We start from the raw sequence: 16745 nt of genomic DNA, 5'->3' as shown, positions 1-16745 counted from the left end.
GAGCGCAGATTCGGTTCGGGAAGAGCAAGGCCGTCGGATGGTAAATGGACGGTTCTGACCTGCGTTATGCAACTTTACTTTGCTTGCGAAACAAGTCTCAGCGAGAGGTACAGTAACTATTATTCATCATCCACATTAATAATTATAAAATTATAACATTATATATATATTATAATTTTCATAATTATTATCGATTCAAAAATTAAATAAAAAATAATAATATTTAAATAATGTAAGAACACTTCATTTTTTTCCAATGATTATAAATGAGTATTCAAGTAAACCTTTACTCAACCACATCAAGAACTGATGTCTGTTCTAAAAAACTATTGGAACTTTTATTTGTTAGTCACGTTGCATAGGAGCATCTGATTTTTCAAGCAAAACAAAATGGCGAATTGACTAATTATATATCATCCCACATTCTAAAATAGTTAAATATTCCAGCCACATTAAAACAACAAATCAGAACAGCAGAAAACAACAAACAATTGCAACCCTTCCCGAGCTAACTCCAATTGTTGTTTATGAAGCTGAGCATTGCATCAAGATGTGCATGTCTGAAACCTGCGATATCTTAAGAAGACTGCTTGCTGCTCATCATCTTTGATTCTTGGAGCTAAACAGCATCAAGCATAGTGGCAATACAAGCACAGGCACTAGCTTAAGATGATTACTTCTTTCTCTTGGGCACTTTGATTTCTGGGAACTGAAGAGGAGCAGTCAGAGTCATAATCGTGGGTTTACAAACGCCTACCCGCTTGCCTTTGCATCCCAATTGTAGAAAGTATGGTTTCAGAGATATTGTAGTCATCTTCAAGTCTCTTGCGATATCAGTGGGATCCGTTTCGAAAGAATCCACGAAAAGTGTGAGCACTAAGATGTACCCAATCAGAAGTTCGCCCTTCTCCGTTGACATACGACCTGTGTTTGGATCTATAAATGTCCTAGTGAAGTTCCGATACGATGCACGTGGAATCGTTGGATGCTCCAAACGTTCATTATGTTGCCGATTCCAAAAATGGCAAAGATGAGAGATGTATGAAAGTATGTAAGCTTGCTTCTCCTTTTCTGTCTGATCCTGTGAAGAAGGAAAAAACAATAGGTTAATTTTTACTAAAGGACAGCAACTTACTTACATGATATTGAATTAGTGTGATTGCAAGGCACAAAGGATAAAGACCTCAATCGTATAAGATTCAAATTCTTTTGTTCTCAAGTACCAAAAATTTAAAAAAAAAAATTGCAAAATTATATTATGAAGTCTCAACTTTGAGGGACTCATCCATGGTTTACAGAAGACAAAAGGTACTCCCCCAAGTATGCAACTGATAGATCACTTAAGAGGATTTGTTGATTAACTTTGGTATAAGACTCCAACTAGTTAACTTTTCTCAGGTTATAGTGTCATAGAGGAAAGAAGAATGTGATTTTGCTTGCTAGTGTCTACTGAAACTAACCCATATGAGTAAGACTGCCTACATAATTATACTGAGTAGGTTTTAAGAGAAGTATGCCTTCCTTGTGATCGCATCATAAGAATGCCAGTCGTTGACATACAAGATATACGCTAGCATGAGATTCCAATAGGAAAAGAAAGAGCATTAGTTCCAAAGTTGTAACCGGAAGTTCTAAGTCCATTTATCATCAATCACATTCGATCTGCATGAGCCAGTGTGATTGCTTATCATTTACAACATTGCAAGAATAGGTTACAAGGGACTATGTGAAAGCTAAATTTATGCCATAATGCAACAAAATAAGAGCAAGAGACTAAAAAACCACTAAGCCATTATGACGGAAGAAAAATCATAAAAGCATAAGCATAAAGTAATAAAGTCAATGTGCTAGATTAATGTACCTTAATGTCCCTTAGCTTATGCATACGGTTGTGGACAAAATGTGGATAATTTTTAGAAGAAATGGCTGTTTCAGACTCTACCACCTCCAAAATGTCAAAGAGGTCATCTCTTTCAATTATGGGAATAATCTCATCCAGATGATAAGCTTTATCTGGTGTATCTGCAGAAAGATCATGAGGTGGAATGTTACGAGGAATGGATTCCACAGCATCCTCAAGAACATCATTCCCTTCATCAGTATCCTGATTAATACTGTTAATGTGTTCATGAGCTGAAGCATCATTCCGCTGGCGAAAAAATGATTTCCATCTTTTATCCTGCAATGATCGCCATATAAATCACATGTCAACTAGACAGCATACATTGCACACAAGTGATCCATTAGGCAGATAGGAATATGGGACAGTAGTAGGCAACTGCATATGATTTCTACAGAGTCACGAGATGATTATCAAAGAAACCTCTAGCAGACTACTTTGGACTTCAGATAACTAGAACTGAGACACTAGAACACTATTTAGGGTTCCCATTCAATAGTGTAGGTATTAAGTACCAAGACAAAAACAAAAACAAAAACAAAAAAAAACATACCGAGTCCCTGTCCTTCTTTGTCCCGTACATTAATGTAAGATCTCCAACTTTTCTTTCTACTTTGTTTGTACCAACACTCTCTTCTGCTAAACCTTCTGAAACTTCTGTCTCAACAAAAGAATTTCCTTTCACTCGTGGTTCCAATCTTAAGATCTGCAATCATCAAGGTAAGGCTTAACAACTAGACAAGTAGAATAATGTATAACACAAACATCTTGCTGAAATCAAAGGGAATAATTGATATCAATCTATTTCAAGTACCCAAGAAAAGAAAAAAAAACTTGAGTTAGTTGCTTATAGGCGAAAGGAAACCCTTAAATAGTAGATCGTAGATGAAGCAAAAAATAAAAAAAAAAAGAAGAAGAAGAAAGAGCTAGAATCATAAAAGAGCGATCTTTTCCGGATATGTTACCTTGTTGGAAGCGATGGGCACAATCTTAAGAGTCTGCGATTCCTTGTCCAGCACACCTACTGCATAATTACATATCTGAGGAACCGCAGCCTCTCCAGCGTAGCTCCTACCGACAAATTCAACGCTAGAACCGTTAGGGCTAACAACGAGCTCAAGGCGGTTGGGCCTCCTCTTGTTCCTGAAGACCTTGATGTTGGGATCGCCGTTGGCGTAGCTATGGGGATCGAAGCCGGACGGGAAGTAGCCGATTATGGGAGCGGCGCGGTCGGCGGCCTCTGAAACACCCTCCATCGCAACATTCACTCGCTTCCTCTTCCCCTTCTTGCTTTCACTTCGGGCAACGGAGGCGGCTCCCGCCATGGCCTGTCGATCGCGTCGAGACTTAGTTTCTTCCTTCGAGCGTTCTATCCCTAGGGTTTTAGGACGCCGAAGCGCTTTAAGGAATTTATAGTGATCGGCCTTTCAGCCCATGAAAATGGCTTATTTATAAATTAAACCCAGTAAAATCAAATACTCAAATTATTTATGATATTTAAATAATTAAATCTTCATATAAAATTATAATAAATCATAATTTAATTACACTATAATAAATCATATTTCAAAAAGCAGTCATAATTTATCAAAATATCAAAGGGTATTCTTATATAATTACCCAACTACCCTCCAATATGTTACTCTCTTTTATATTTTCTATCTAAATTCTGAACTGAGCGTTGAGTAAAAATTTGATTAAATCGAATAAATCAATCGAATTTAAAAATTTAGTTCGGTTATTTTAGAATTTTAATTATTTTTTTTAAAAAATAGATTAATTCATTTAATTTAGTTAGATTTTGATTTTAAAATTTTTTATTCAATTAAATCGAATAAACTAAATTAATCAAAATAAAAAATAATTTCTAAATTTCTAAATAAGTAAACTTATAAATCACTAACTAATTGATAAATTTTTTATAATATTTAAAAATTTTAATTATTTCAACCAAATTAATCGATATTTTATCGATTCGGTTTATTCGATTTTTATTTGAAAATTCGGTCGGTTCGATTTTTTCAAAAAAAATTAATTCGATTCAGTTTCAATTAATTCAGTTCGATTCGGTTCGATTTTAACCGAATACTTAGCTTTAACTGAGCGTACATTGTAGCAATTACAGTAGTTGCTACACAATTAATTATAATAGTTACGATTTCGTAATTGCTACAACTGAGTTACCACATAGTTGTAATAGTTATAGTTTCATAGCTACTATAACGTGAATGTTAAATAAGTTTTGAGAGGTTATAACTTTTAATTCGGATTGAATCACGGGACGCATAATATATCAAATCAAAGCTCGTTCAGATATCTACATTGGTTATCGAGTGTAACCGGTAACAGTCCAATTTTAGATTCAGAAAATATCACTTAAAGTCTTTTCGGAAGCTACAAAAAATGTTAATCCTCTATATTAAGATTATTTTCTATATTATAGCAACTACGAAATTATAATTGCTACAATTGTTATAGTTATAGCAGCTACGATGCAAGTTATAACTATTGTAGTTGCAACTACAACACCATATATAGTTGCTATAACACGTGAAACAACTACGGTTTTATAGCTGCTATAATGTGCACCGATCGATTCAGAATTTAAGCGGGACATATAGGCAGGATAATAATCGGAATAGTATTGAAAGATAATTATGTTATTTTACAGAGAGAGTGGGATGTCTTTTGATAAAAAATTAAAATGAAACGTCTCTTTGATGATTTGTAAAAACAAAGGCCCCACTCTTGCCAGCTCATATTTGCTACCACTCAATTTAAAGGAACGAAGAAATTATCATATTTCTTAAACTCATAGAAAATAGTTTTATTAACAATCCATATATTAAAACATCAAGTTTATTCTTCATAGTGCAAAAATGAATTATTCTGCTAACAACTCAAATGAATGACCACAACTTATCGAAAACAAATCACCTCGACTCAATCATCCTAATTACAACACAAATCTATAATTTTTTTTTCATACTACCATATTAAGAATCATGCATCTAAAAACGATGCAACAAGGACAACACGTAGTCGATTGCTTGTCATCATCAATAGTATCACACCGTATGACCACCTTGAATGACATTGATATCTAATTTCTTCAATCTAACAACAGATTCAACATGCCCTCTTAGTGTGTGTATCTCTCCCAACCTGCAAGTAATATTAAACATTGTCAAGTAACTAAACCCCAAAATGAATGACTTATTTCTTTATGGTTGTGGCTTATGAAGGCTACTTAAAGTGAATTTGGTTGTACATATTGGAGATGACCAACAACTTTTAGCTGTTCTAGTCTCCAAGTTTCATAAACCATATGTTAGTTTTTGTTTGTAGCCTAGTAAGGGATGGCGGAAAAGTCGTAAGGCGGGAACTTACTTAGAACAAAGTTTAGCTAGAACTTGGAGAACAAGCATTGTTATGGACTAAAGGTTGCTCTATCTTAGCTTAGGTGAAGGGTTCAAGTTAGAGAAACAAGCTCTTTGCTAGGCAAGAATTAGGCTACAACATGAACCTTCGTAGAATAAACATCGATTGGAGACTCGTGCACGAGGCTATCCCTCCAAGTTTCATAAACCATATGTTAGTTTTTGTTTGTAGCCTAGTAAGGGATGACCGAAAAGTCTTAAGGCGGGAATTTACTTTGAACAAAGTTTAGCTAGAGCTTGGAGAGCAAGCATTGTTATGGACTAAAGGTTGCTCTATCTTAGCTTAGGTGAAGGGTTCAAGTTAGAGGAACAAGCTCTTTGCTAGGCAAGAATTAGGCTACAACATGAACCTTCGTAGAATAAGCATCGATTGGAGACTCGTGCACGAGGCTATCCTTGTAGAGTTTGGCTTGAACTTGAATTTAAAAGTCCCAATGCACCAAATTCATCAGCCAAGTTGTTGAGAGTAAATCCATTACCTTGCTATTTCGGCACGCCTCTTTGCCTGTTCAGCAATCAAAGACGGTTGTCGCCCGAGTTTCACAATATCAGAAGGTAGAAGCCCTTGCAAAGATTGCTGGGAGATCACCCATTGAGCCTCTCTATCTTCCTTTCCAAAGCTCTTTTTATTAGTAAAAGCAGTCTGCAATAGGCAATGACAGAACTTAATTATCAGTAACTCTTGACTCTGTAAAGGGGAGCAGAACCAATGAAGTTGTTACCTTTCTGTCAAATAGCAGATTCCATGCTTCTCCACTAAGAGCATATCGAACGGCAAACTTGATTATATCGAGAGGAATGTAGAAAACCAAACTGTAAATCCAGATCACACCAGCCCAGCCCCAGCCTATGCCACTTATGTATGCAAAACTTATATGAGCATAAACTGCAATCAATGTGGCAACCTGCACCACAGATTGTAAAATTTATGGATATGTTGATAAAAAAACCAGAGTTATACCCGATAAACTGATTATCTATCAAAAGAAAGATCGAATAGAGGTGAATTTTCTAAACTAGTTAGATACTGAGTTTAACTTGGAACTGCACTTGAAGAAGCAAAAGTATTGTGAACAAGTGACTGAGTTCTAGGGAACTTACCAATTGAGCTATGACAAATGCACACATCAAAAGAGTGCCCGGTCGCTCCAAAAACGACCAACCTTGGCTGCGTGTGACGAATATAAGAGCTTGACTAATGATGCTAACTTGCAGATATATAGCAGAAGACACTTCTTCAGTGTTCCCACTTAGAGTTCTAACTTTGAAATGAGTCTGTTATTTATGGAATAAAAGAACCATCAGAAAGGGTAGGTGTTTTGAAGCTACACTTGCAATTGAATTGCAATAAGAAACAACTGTAATACCTCAAAGAAACTAGTCTCCATGATAGTCCAATAGAAAAGAACAGTCACTAATGCAAGGTATGTGCCTATAACAATGCCTGTAGTAAATATCTCTTCTAGCTTCCAGCTATCTGGGTGCTTTGATGGCTTCACACGATCCTTCGATATCGTCATAATGGTCCCTGAAAAGGGAAAAAAAGGATGTCATTTGGGAAAAAGAGTTGCATGGATGATACCGAACTCGAGAAAATAGTTAACTTTTATTTTACCATCATTCAGAATGGCTATGATCAAAACCATGAAAGGGGGGAAGTCATATTCCCATATCAAAGCAAGTAGCATGAATCCAAGCTGCAAAAGACACAGAGTATATAGGATTAGGAATTGGCCACAAGCATAAATGAGTGAAGAACACAAAATTTTCAGTTTGCTTACCACTATACGGATTGTAATCGATACAGCATAAATCTGCATTGTTTGCAAAGAATGGCTATGAAGGCATAAACAGAAGAAAGAAAGAAAGAAAAAGAGCACTGCAAAGAAATTGATTGGATGATCACTTAGTCAAGCTTCTTAACTGTATAGTTCTTCATTCTCTGGAAGATGGCTCTGCTGGTCAAGACAGCACTTATAATGACACTCAATCCAGGTTCTGTGAGGACAATATCGGCGGCGCTCCTTGCAGCATCTGTAGAATCAGATACTGCTATTCCTATATCTGCTTTCTTCAGCGCAGGTGCATCATTTACGCCATCGCCTGTCATTCCACACACATGCTTCTTTTGTTGGAGAATCCTCACAATCTCATACTTATGTTCTGAAATAAGAAAATGAATATGCATTAGAACTTTGATGAATTACATCATAGTTTCTGGTGCATTGCATTGGTAGAGATGTGGTTGATTAGGTTTCAAATGCATTAACTTCAACATTTATAGAAGTAGCAGTAGATTGCAGTTTAAACCAAACATACCAGGAAAAACACCAGCAAATCCATCTGCTTTTTCAATGAGTTCATCAACAGGAAGAGCATCGTTTTCATCCTTATTGCGACCAAACAATGACGAAGAAGGGTACATGTTGGCTCCCATTCCTAGTCGTCGCCCGGTTTCTTTAGCAATGGCTAGTTGATCGCCTGCAGGAAGATATATCTTCTTTTAAGCACTTAAAGAAAATGATCATCAAGAATTTAAATAGAGAAGCTTTAACAGCATCAAATCCCAGACATACCAGTAATCATCTTCAAGCAAACACCGAGGTTTAGCGCCCTCCGAATGGTCTCGGCACTGTCATGCCTAGGTGGATCAAACAATGGCAATAAGCCACAGAAGACCCATGGACCCCCTGTGCTCTCTTTTGTCTTCTCAGGAACAGTCTGAAATGTTTTACTCAAAAAATAAAATTAAGCAAGATCATGGTTTTTCTTGTTCTAGTTATAGCCAAGAAACTTGTAAGAAGTTTGTCAATTTACCTGAAAAGCTACTCCGAGTGAGCGAAGACCCCTTTCAGCAAATTTGTCTATGATTGCATGAACTTTTCCAGCTACTTTCTCTTTATTGAGGCATAGATTTAGAATCTGAAGGGCAAAATAACTTCAGATTCAAGAAGAATTACACAAGTAACAATAGGTGATGCATAAAAGTCACCTGCTCTGGAGCTCCTTTGCTAGCTCGATACCAATTTCCATCGACATCAATGTAAGTTATAGCTGTCCTTTTGTCCACAGGGTTGAAGGGAAAGAAATGCACTTCGGTTATGTTTGCGCGCGCCTATGTACGTTCAAAATCTATCTGTTATTTCTCCTTGCTCAAACCTAAAGTAGAGCCAAGATGCTACTTGAAGGATCTTAAATTTCAGATGAAAATTGTTCTTCTTACCTCTTTAGGATCAGCAAGCATGTTGATGATGGCAGTATCGATGGCGTCCTGGTTCTCAAGCCTTGAGGCTCTTGCTGCGAGCAATATAACCATGTCCTTGTCCATGTCGTCTCTGAAAACCTATAGGATAAGTAGCTACTATTTGAATCCCCTTGAGACTGGTTGTTTACTAACTGATTCATGAATCATGAACAAAAGTATTTCTACCTCAACAAGATTCCGATCGACAGTGAGTCGGTTCAGTGTAAGTGTGCCAGTTTTATCACTGCAAAGAACATCCATTCCTGCTAATTCTTCAATTGCAGTCATCCTCTTAGTAATTGCACCCTATAAATCGACATTTTGGCATGAGATAGCTTGCTGCATATAGTAGCTTTAACTCCAAATATGTACCTGTTGCGAAAGGCGATGAGACCCAATTGCAAGTGTTACTGATAGCACTGTTGGCATGGCTATTGGAATCCCCCCAATTAAGAGAACAAGAAGGTTATTGATTCCATTTCGATACGAGCGATGTTGGACCGGAAACATAACTATGATTTCAAGAATTATTCCAACGGCTATTGAGCAAATGCAGAAGTTCCCAATTGAAGTAAGAACCTGAAAAGTTAATTGATCAATTGCTTGCATTCTTTCAAAAGGGACTAAAACTATGTTTGATAGTGTCCATGATTTTTCACTGACTAGCTTAAAAGAGACATGTAATCCTCTATAGGATATCGGCGGGAAGAAATATACTCGAATTTTACCTTCTGAAAGTGCCCAACTACTTCTGTAGAGTCTACCAAAAGGGCTGCTTTTCCAAAGAAAGAGTGAATGCCAGTTGCAATTATGACAGCTTCAATCTCTCCTTGCTTACAGATTGAGCCAGAGAATACAAGATCACCTCTTATCTTTGTGACAGGTAAAGATTCACCAGTAAGAGCTGACTGCATCACCATCAACATGAAATAGTCCTCATATTTCCAAATCAAATGAGCATAATGAAAGTGAAGCTGAAGTTGCAAAAGATTTGCCTGATCGACTTTCAAAGGATCTCCCTCAAGCAATCGGGCATCTGCAGGGATGATGTCGCCAAGCTTGATGCTGATGATATCTCCTGGCACAAGAATAGCAGCATCCTTCTCTTGCCATTGAACATCTCTGAGTACCTATTGGCAGAGTCTACCATTTAGAAATCAGAAACGACTAATGCCTTGTAACAAATTGAGGCCTTACTGATCCTTCCACATGATGTTGTTTAGTGGTGTCTTTTATGCCACAAAACAAATTCAATAGGTATTCAGAAGCTACCTTACACTTTGGGGCCAGACGAGCCATGAGCGCAGCCGCAGCATTTCCAGCATTATTTTCCTCAATGAAACTAATCGTCGAATTCAGAATCAGAAGGCAGATGATTCCAACAAAGTCTTGCCAATCAGGACCCTGGCCCTAATAACCAGATGAAGAAAAAGAAATTACCACTTGAGACAAGGAGAAGCAATGAAAGAATTTACATGTTCTCGATGACGAAGCAAAACAAATAGAATGCATTAATCTGAGATAACTCACTCCGCCATTAGCCAGCCCAATTGCCATCACTGCAGCAGCTTCCATAACCCAAGACAAGGGGTTCCACATGAAACTAAGGAACTTCAAGAACTTGTTTTCCTGCATTTAAGTGAATCATTATTACGATAACAAATCGACAGCATCACTAACCTTATGTACCAAGGGACGGATCAAGCTATATAATTTGAATTCTTCAATCCAATTTATACAAATGAATAGCACTGAACAAGTTTTTGTGAACTTACAGGCTTCTCCTCTAACTTGTTTAGTCCAAAAAGCTGCAGTCTTGCTTCGGCATCTGCCGAAGAGAGTCCGGTTCTAGATGTCCTTAGTTGCTCAAAGACATCCTCCAAGGGCATGCGTTCCTGTAATCGACACTCAAGCACACCTAAAAGAGTAACATCTTTAGAATGAACAATTTTCAAAGTGGTTACCAGATCTATGGAGTCGCGTCCAAAGTTTTCGGGACCGAGCAATGGCTGATCGAGCTCATCCATTTTTGAAGAATGCTTTGGTCGGTGCTAAACCATCAAATCAACAAAATTCTGCACGAGAATGGATTCGAAGAAGATGCCTTTCAAGGATTTTGAAAGAGAGCCCAAGAACATTTACCAAGTCTCTGTAGCTTGAGCTTTCTGCTGAGGAGAGGTTGGAGAGGAGGTGGTGGAGCAGAGAGAGCTCTTAAGCCGGAAGCTGGCGGTGAGAGCCGGATTGGGCCGGTGGTTGACCGGAGGGTGGGCCTTCCCGCCATCCCACCCAGCAGCTTTTCAAATCCACTCAACGGTCAAACCTAACCTTCCCTTGCGAACCGTATCGTCAGAGCCTTCCAATCTCAGACGTCCGTTTCTCACGTGTTCGAATCCCGATCGTCGATTAGTACGGTGGTGTGGCCGTGCGGGACTGGTGTGGGTGGAACACGTGCTTCCTTTGTGAAATATTGATTAACGCTTTGATATTTTGTAATTAATATATATGAGAAATGCTATGTTGCGCGACTTTTCCTACGCAATCCGTCCGCGACACCGCTGATCCCACCGTTGCTCCCGCTGCTCTCACCGTGTCGTCTGACTACCATTGGCCGCCGCCTCGGACACGATCGACACGCAGCTCACTAGCGCTCGGCGCCACTGGTGACCGCGATCAGATCAAATTCCGACCAAATCGCGATCAATGACTGGTCGAGGAAGGACCAACGTGCGATGCCGGCCCGTTCTTTGCCGTCCGACAATCGCGATTCGATCGAAATCTGAGCCGATCGCAGTCGACAGTGGCGCACGCCATTGTCATCCGCGATCGAGCCCACTATTAAGTTGAAATCTGACGCCGGACGGAGTACCGACGAGTGACACGTTAATCGCACCCAAGGCAGTGGCCAGCGATAATCGGACAGCACGGCAAGAGCAGCAACAGCAACCGTGAATCACGGGTGTCGCACAACACATATTACGCAGCATAGCATTTTTGAATATATATATATATATATATATATATATATACCTCTCCGGATTCAAAGAATGTTTAGATTTTAAATTTTTAAATATTATAAAACCATCAACTAATTTTAAGCCTGTTGATACTTTAATGAATTTATATTAAATTATTTAAAAATTATGAAAATTTTAAAAATCCACACCTCTGAATTTAAATTATACAACTCTCAATCTAAATTATGAAATTCAAATCTAAAAAATTATATCAAATTATCAATCTGAGAATGCAGCATCAATATTCATAAAACAAAAAATATAATTAAAAACAGATACATATTTTAATAAATATGAAAAATTAAATACATATTTTTAAGTATTACAAAATTTTACCTACGCGATTTAGTAAGTTACCGATTTTTCTTTTGAACCCTACAGCATCATTTCAGAAGAAGCACTGCTGCATATCAGTACCAAATTCAAAGGAGAAAGGCCTTATGCAAATGCAATACAAAACAAACAATTCGACATGGTCATTAAACAAGACAAAAAGAAAATGCGGCTAAAAATAACATTGAAAACCAAAACGTAGAACTAGCACACAATGGTTTCATCAGGTTCACAACGCAGTGTACGCAAGCCAATTAAAGTTTTTCCAATGCCTGATGAATGTCAGCCTTCAGATCCTCGAAACCCTCAATGCCAAAACTGAACCTGACCAGATTGTCCTTGATCCCATACTTGGATACCCTTTCTGGTCCACTGATGTCCCTGCGCAGAGTGGATAAGTCAGAAGACTCAGAATTATTCATGATACATTTCTGATATACTTTTCCAAAAGAGAAAAAAAAAAAAGAGACTAGATGTTCATAACTACAGTTTGGCCTCACATTGTTTCGGCAGCAAACATCTAAAGGGACGTCAATTTAACACTTACCCAGAACTTGGAAAACCTGCCTGGACCAAGAAAATCAGTCTAGAATAAGCTCCAAAATCAAGATAGCCAACTAGAATGACTTAGCATTGTCGTCATTAAGCTGTGTTTGTCTCCATTATTTAAGACCCTATCCACATACTATATCACTAGTAATATTTAAATCGATTAAATTAATTATTATTTTCTTTTGTCCCCCTCAACCTCTTCTATTTCCACTCATTGATTCATTGAACTAAGTGATTGACTTTCCAGTTTTTTGAACTTGTTTTTAACATTACAAACTGTGGCTTTTCTAATTTAGAAGCCAAGATAGTGATTCATACTTCATGGATGATACTGAAATTTTCCTATTTGTATGCCAGATTCTAGTAGCTCTTCAACAGAATATTACCAGTAGGACATGATGGCAGGCTGGTCTACTATACTCTCACAACCTCCAAATGAAGGGGCAATATATGGTACTTTTAAAGAATCAACAAACTTCTTAGTAGTCTCCAGATCTCCAGCCACCTGTATCATAGATGCAACCATGTTAAACATTATATGAATTTACATATGCTGGTGATGCAAAATAAAAACTCAAGGACCTTACCTCGAAACTGACAACGCCACCAAAACCAGTCATTTGACGCTTGGCAATGTGATGTTCTGGATGACTTGGCAAGCCTGGATAATAGACTCGGACTATCTGGAAAAATAGTATGTTAGGTCATTGAGAAAGGAAGCAAGCATGCATAAGTACAACCAATTAGTTGGTCCTCCTGTGCGCTACACTTCTTTTTTTGTGATCCATCGACTTATTGTCAGAACAATAAAATGGCATGAAAAGACTGAAAGTTATATTTACTCATGAATCTTGATCACATTGCTGGGTCACTTCTCATATTTTTCCCATCCCAGCAAATAGTAGCACATAAGTATGTAATGAACTACTGAGCCCATTGTGTGTGTTTCAAGTTTTGATTGGTTTCCTAAATTTCGGGCAAATCTACTAAATTAGTAAATCAATTTTCACATTTCATCAGATATGAAATTTTGAAAGAAAGCTTAATGAGTGCCTTCATATTGGACCTAATAAAGGTTGAATGCTCAAATCATATGCATGAGCAGAAAAGGAAAATGGCAGGAAGGTAGTGGTGGACAATATTCACAGGTAACAAGAATTTATTATGCGTATATAAAGGTAAATGGTTATATTGTGAGATGATAGATGACAAATGGGAAACAAAATTGAGAAGAAAAGAGAAAATCAGCAAAAGAGGTATATTACTGGGACTAGGATACAAATATCGACACTGTGAGATCCAACTGTCACAACTATTTTTATTATCCACTTAATATACGAGAAAAATCAATGAGAGACGAAGTAGATTTGATGCCATGTTGTCTGTAGTGAAGAGGTAATTATTCACTGTTAAAACAATAAGCCCACAAAAAATACTAACAGTTCACATATATATAAAAGAACATTTTTTATATTATTTTTATTAAATAACAAAAACAATATTTTTTTTACTTTTAGTTTTAAAAAAAATAATGGAAGACAATATGTTTCTTTAAAAAATAAAAATTAGTTTTTAGATTCTTTTTAAGCTCCTTCATTTTTTATAATTTTAATTTTTAAAAATATTTAAAGAAGAAGGCTATATAGCTTCTTCTTCCTTGAGAGTGCCATGTGGCACAGGAAGGGTAAAACTACACCCTTTAATATAATTAATATAACAATAATGATCACAGCATCCAACAAACCAGAAAATAGTTTTCCAAGCATGCAAAAGGTAAGAGGTTATTGTGCATACCTTGGGATGTTCCTCTAAAAATTGGGCCATCCTAAGTGCTGTCTTATTCTGGTTATCTACACGAAGATGCAGCGTCTTCATGCCTCGAAGAATTAGATATGCGGCATTCTGGAAATAGTATTTCATCAGTTGAGTGATTTTAGATGTCCCAAACATTTACTTGTAAATATATAAGCATGCAATAATTGATAGTTTGACAAGTTTGTAAATTATGAATCATATAATTCATAACGGATCAGTTTCATTAGTAGTAAATGTTCTCTTAGATTTTAATGCATGAAACTTGCAATTGACTTCAAAAAGCACAAGAATCAGGTCAGAACGATATCACTTACAGGATTGAGAACACCACCAATAACATGATGATACAGACGAATTTTGGAGATAAGTTCCTCTGAACCACTGATGCAACCACCAAGAACCTAGACAAGAAAGTATTCTCAAAACCAACACAGATCTGAATGAAAACAATTCTTAGACATTTTTCTTACATCATTATGACCAGCTATAAATTTTGTAGCAGAATGCAAAACTAGATCAGCACCCAAGTTTAATGCCTTCTGATTGATTGGTGAAGCAAATGTACTATCAATGCAAACTATGGCTCCTTTGTTGTGGCAAAGTTGTGAAACCAATTCAATATCAACACATCGGAGGAATGGATTTGTTGGAGATTCTGAAAAGAAAAGAGATACCTGTACGCGACAAACACTTACTGATTGCAGTGCAATAAGAGATTGTCATAGAGCAGAAATGATATGAGTAAATACAAAGAAAGTCAAGAGCATTGTTTTCTCACATTATTTTGATCCAGTGCACTTTTCAGGGAATCAACATCTGCAGGATCAATAACAGTGACCTATATTTAGAAAATAACATGTCAGAGACATGCATCAGGACAATAAAGGTAGTCATAGCCATGAACAATGAAGCCATTCAAACAGGTACAGAAAAATGCAAAGACTTGAAGGATACCGAAATTCCCATTTTAGGAAGTTCATTCTTAATGAAGATTCCGGTCTTTCTATAACAGTCAGTAGTGATCACAATATGCCCACCAGCAGGAACAAGAGCAGAAAACAAAGCGACACTAGCATACATGCCAGATGACACAAACACAGTGGATTCAGCCACTTCCAGGGCACTGCTCGAGCAAAGAAACAGTAATCAAAATGCAAGCTATTTTCAGGGGTGTATCTCTTAGGAATAAGCGCTACTGACCTCATCTTCTCCTCCAACGCCTGTGTAGTGGGATTTCCGTACCTGCCATACTCAAAACTAGCATGCCTCTTTTCCTACAAAAATAAAAGGCAAAATCGAGAGTCTAAGATTACAAAAATGAACAAAGAACTGGAAAAGTTATTTTGGCCATCAGTAATGAGTTTAAGGCATACCTTAAAATCAATCAGCTCATCTGAGTTGTTGAACCAGTAAGCAGACGTATTAACAATCGGGGTGGTAATTCCATCTGTGGTTATGCCGCGTCCATACCTCTCACCTAATTAGAAAATTAGAAAACCATCAAACTAGAAAATCAAATATCTTAAGCAAAGTAACATCAATTGTATAGGAATAAAGTGTACTTGAATGTTTCAAAAAACCTTTTTCTGGCACAATCTCTCCCTATTTTTTTATGGCTACAAAAGAGAATATGTTTTCAGAGAAAAAAAAGGTCAAGTATTTAGAATGAGAATCTCACTTTTTTACAAGTAAAAAAATCCAACTTTTAGCACAAAAAATCATAGATCGTGAAAAGAAGAGGAAAAGAAACGAGAGATCAAAGTTCAAATAAGACAGATCGCTCACCAGCATGAACCGCAAGACTTCCATCGGAGCTGAGCGACGCTGCAACCTTTGCGGCGGCAGGGGAGACCTTCGGTTTCCCTGGCGCCAGAATCTGCGACTCTACAAAACTACTTCCGACTCCTCCACCGCCAACGGCGTTGGAGTTCTCGCCCTCGGCCTCAGTGGCCACAACAGCGTCCGCAGAGAACACGGACCGAGGGGCATCGAACGACGGCGAACCATTCGACCACGAAGCCGCCACGATCTGCGCGACACCAATGTTGCTGCAGTTCCGTCGGGCCTTGGTGCTCAGCTGGCGCACAAAATTAGGAGGAAACCGCAAGATCAGGGAGGTCGGCAGGCCGGAGACGCGTGGAGATCCGCTGCCACGCAGGAAGGAGGCGGATGCCGTCTTCTCGAATCGAGGGCGCGCGCCGGAGTCGGCCGATCCGCGGTCCCCCGCGGAGGCCACGACTGAGGCGAGCGAAGAGGGGCAGAAGGCGGAGGATACGGCCATTGAAGGGGCGGCGAAGCAAAGCAACCCACCCAACTCAATGAACGAAGGGTAAGGGAAATTACCTCAATCGCCCACACTCTCCCTCTTTATAATCCGGATGGACACGACTTGCCACGCGACGCAAGACACGACTTAGTTAACGGGGGCGATCAGATCTCAATTTCGT

The 16745-nt window shown here is 38.1% G+C and overlaps 3 protein-coding genes across 4 annotated transcripts; all 3 read right to left on the bottom strand.

Moving 5' to 3' along the window:
• Positions 1 to 372: 372 nt before the first annotated feature.
• On the bottom strand, positions 373 to 3264 carry LOC141839939 (uncharacterized). Its single transcript, XM_074727803.1, has 4 exons — positions 2866 to 3264; positions 2454 to 2606; positions 1862 to 2179; positions 373 to 1081 (listed from the first exon to the last, which is right to left on the bottom strand). Exons 1-4 carry the CDS (start codon positions 3223 to 3225, stop codon positions 674 to 676), a joined length of 1239 nt encoding a protein of 412 aa, XP_074583904.1. The 5' UTR covers positions 3226 to 3264; the 3' UTR covers positions 373 to 673.
• Positions 3265 to 4794: 1530 nt separating this feature from the next.
• On the bottom strand, positions 4795 to 10695 carry LOC141839940 (ATPase 10, plasma membrane-type-like). The gene is made up of 21 exons (XM_074727804.1): positions 10549 to 10695; positions 10360 to 10479; positions 10115 to 10213; positions 9857 to 9994; positions 9580 to 9714; positions 9313 to 9492; positions 8957 to 9163; positions 8771 to 8890; positions 8564 to 8683; positions 8333 to 8455; positions 8158 to 8262; positions 7917 to 8061; positions 7660 to 7821; positions 7265 to 7503; positions 7122 to 7154; positions 6956 to 7037; positions 6708 to 6868; positions 6442 to 6615; positions 6063 to 6245; positions 5820 to 5983; positions 4795 to 5065 (listed from the first exon to the last, which is right to left on the bottom strand). The coding sequence occupies exons 1-21, from the start codon at positions 10609 to 10611 to the stop codon at positions 4969 to 4971; spliced, it is 2850 nt and encodes a 949-aa protein (XP_074583905.1). The 5' UTR covers positions 10612 to 10695; the 3' UTR covers positions 4795 to 4968.
• A 1324-nt stretch (positions 10696 to 12019) lies between these two features.
• Positions 12020 to 16620, bottom strand: LOC141839617 (cystathionine gamma-synthase 1, chloroplastic-like). Of its 2 annotated transcripts, none has more exons than XM_074727405.1 (11): positions 16084 to 16620; positions 15672 to 15775; positions 15499 to 15572; positions 15253 to 15421; positions 15077 to 15136; positions 14769 to 14972; positions 14613 to 14699; positions 14278 to 14385; positions 13071 to 13166; positions 12870 to 12988; positions 12020 to 12312 (listed from the first exon to the last, which is right to left on the bottom strand). In XM_074727405.1, exons 1-11 carry the CDS (start codon positions 16577 to 16579, stop codon positions 12186 to 12188), a joined length of 1644 nt encoding a protein of 547 aa, XP_074583506.1. In that variant the 5' UTR covers positions 16580 to 16620; the 3' UTR covers positions 12020 to 12185. The 2 variants fall into 2 exon arrangements, with proteins under 2 accessions (XP_074583506.1, XP_074583507.1); XM_074727406.1 differs by lacking the exon at positions 12020 to 12312 and adding an exon at positions 12424 to 12498.
• Positions 16621 to 16745: the final 125 nt, after the last annotated feature.

Source organism: Curcuma longa, chromosome 11, assembly GCF_044706935.1.
Source record: "Curcuma longa cultivar G26 ecotype Majalengka, Jawa Barat chromosome 11, ITB_CL_G26_1.1, whole genome shotgun sequence".
Classification (NCBI taxonomy): domain Eukaryota; kingdom Viridiplantae; phylum Streptophyta; class Magnoliopsida; order Zingiberales; family Zingiberaceae; genus Curcuma; species Curcuma longa.
The sequence above is the reverse complement of the archived record's forward strand: the minus strand, read 5'-3'. Positions and strand labels throughout refer to the sequence as shown.

Coding starts and splice junctions, on each gene's coding strand:
- LOC141839617 (XM_074727405.1), bottom strand. CDS start 16,579: ATGGCCGTATCCTCCGCCTTCTGCCCCTCTTCGCTCGCCTCAGTCGTG. Junction 15,776..16,083: donor AAGTCTTGCGGTTCATGCTG/GTGAGCGATCTG, acceptor TTTTCTAATTAG/GTGAGAGGTATGGACGCGGC. Junction 14,386..14,612: donor TTGGTGGTGTTCTCAATCCT/GTAAGTGATATC, acceptor TACTATTTCCAG/AATGCCGCATATCTAATTCT.
- LOC141839939 (XM_074727803.1), bottom strand. CDS start 3,225: ATGGCGGGAGCCGCCTCCGTTGCCCGAAGTGAAAGCAAGAAGGGGAAG. Junction 2,180..2,453: donor CAAAGAAGGACAGGGACTCG/GTATGTTTTTTT, acceptor CGATCATTGCAG/GATAAAAGATGGAAATCATT. Junction 1,082..1,861: donor ATAAGCTAAGGGACATTAAG/GTACATTAATCT, acceptor CCTTCTTCACAG/GATCAGACAGAAAAGGAGAA.
- LOC141839940 (XM_074727804.1), bottom strand. CDS start 10,611: ATGGATGAGCTCGATCAGCCATTGCTCGGTCCCGAAAACTTTGGACGC. Junction 10,480..10,548: donor GACGCGACTCCATAGATCTG/GTAACCACTTTG, acceptor TGTCGATTACAG/GAACGCATGCCCTTGGAGGA. Junction 7,038..7,121: donor CGATTACAATCCGTATAGTG/GTAAGCAAACTG, acceptor TGTCTTTTGCAG/CTTGGATTCATGCTACTTGC.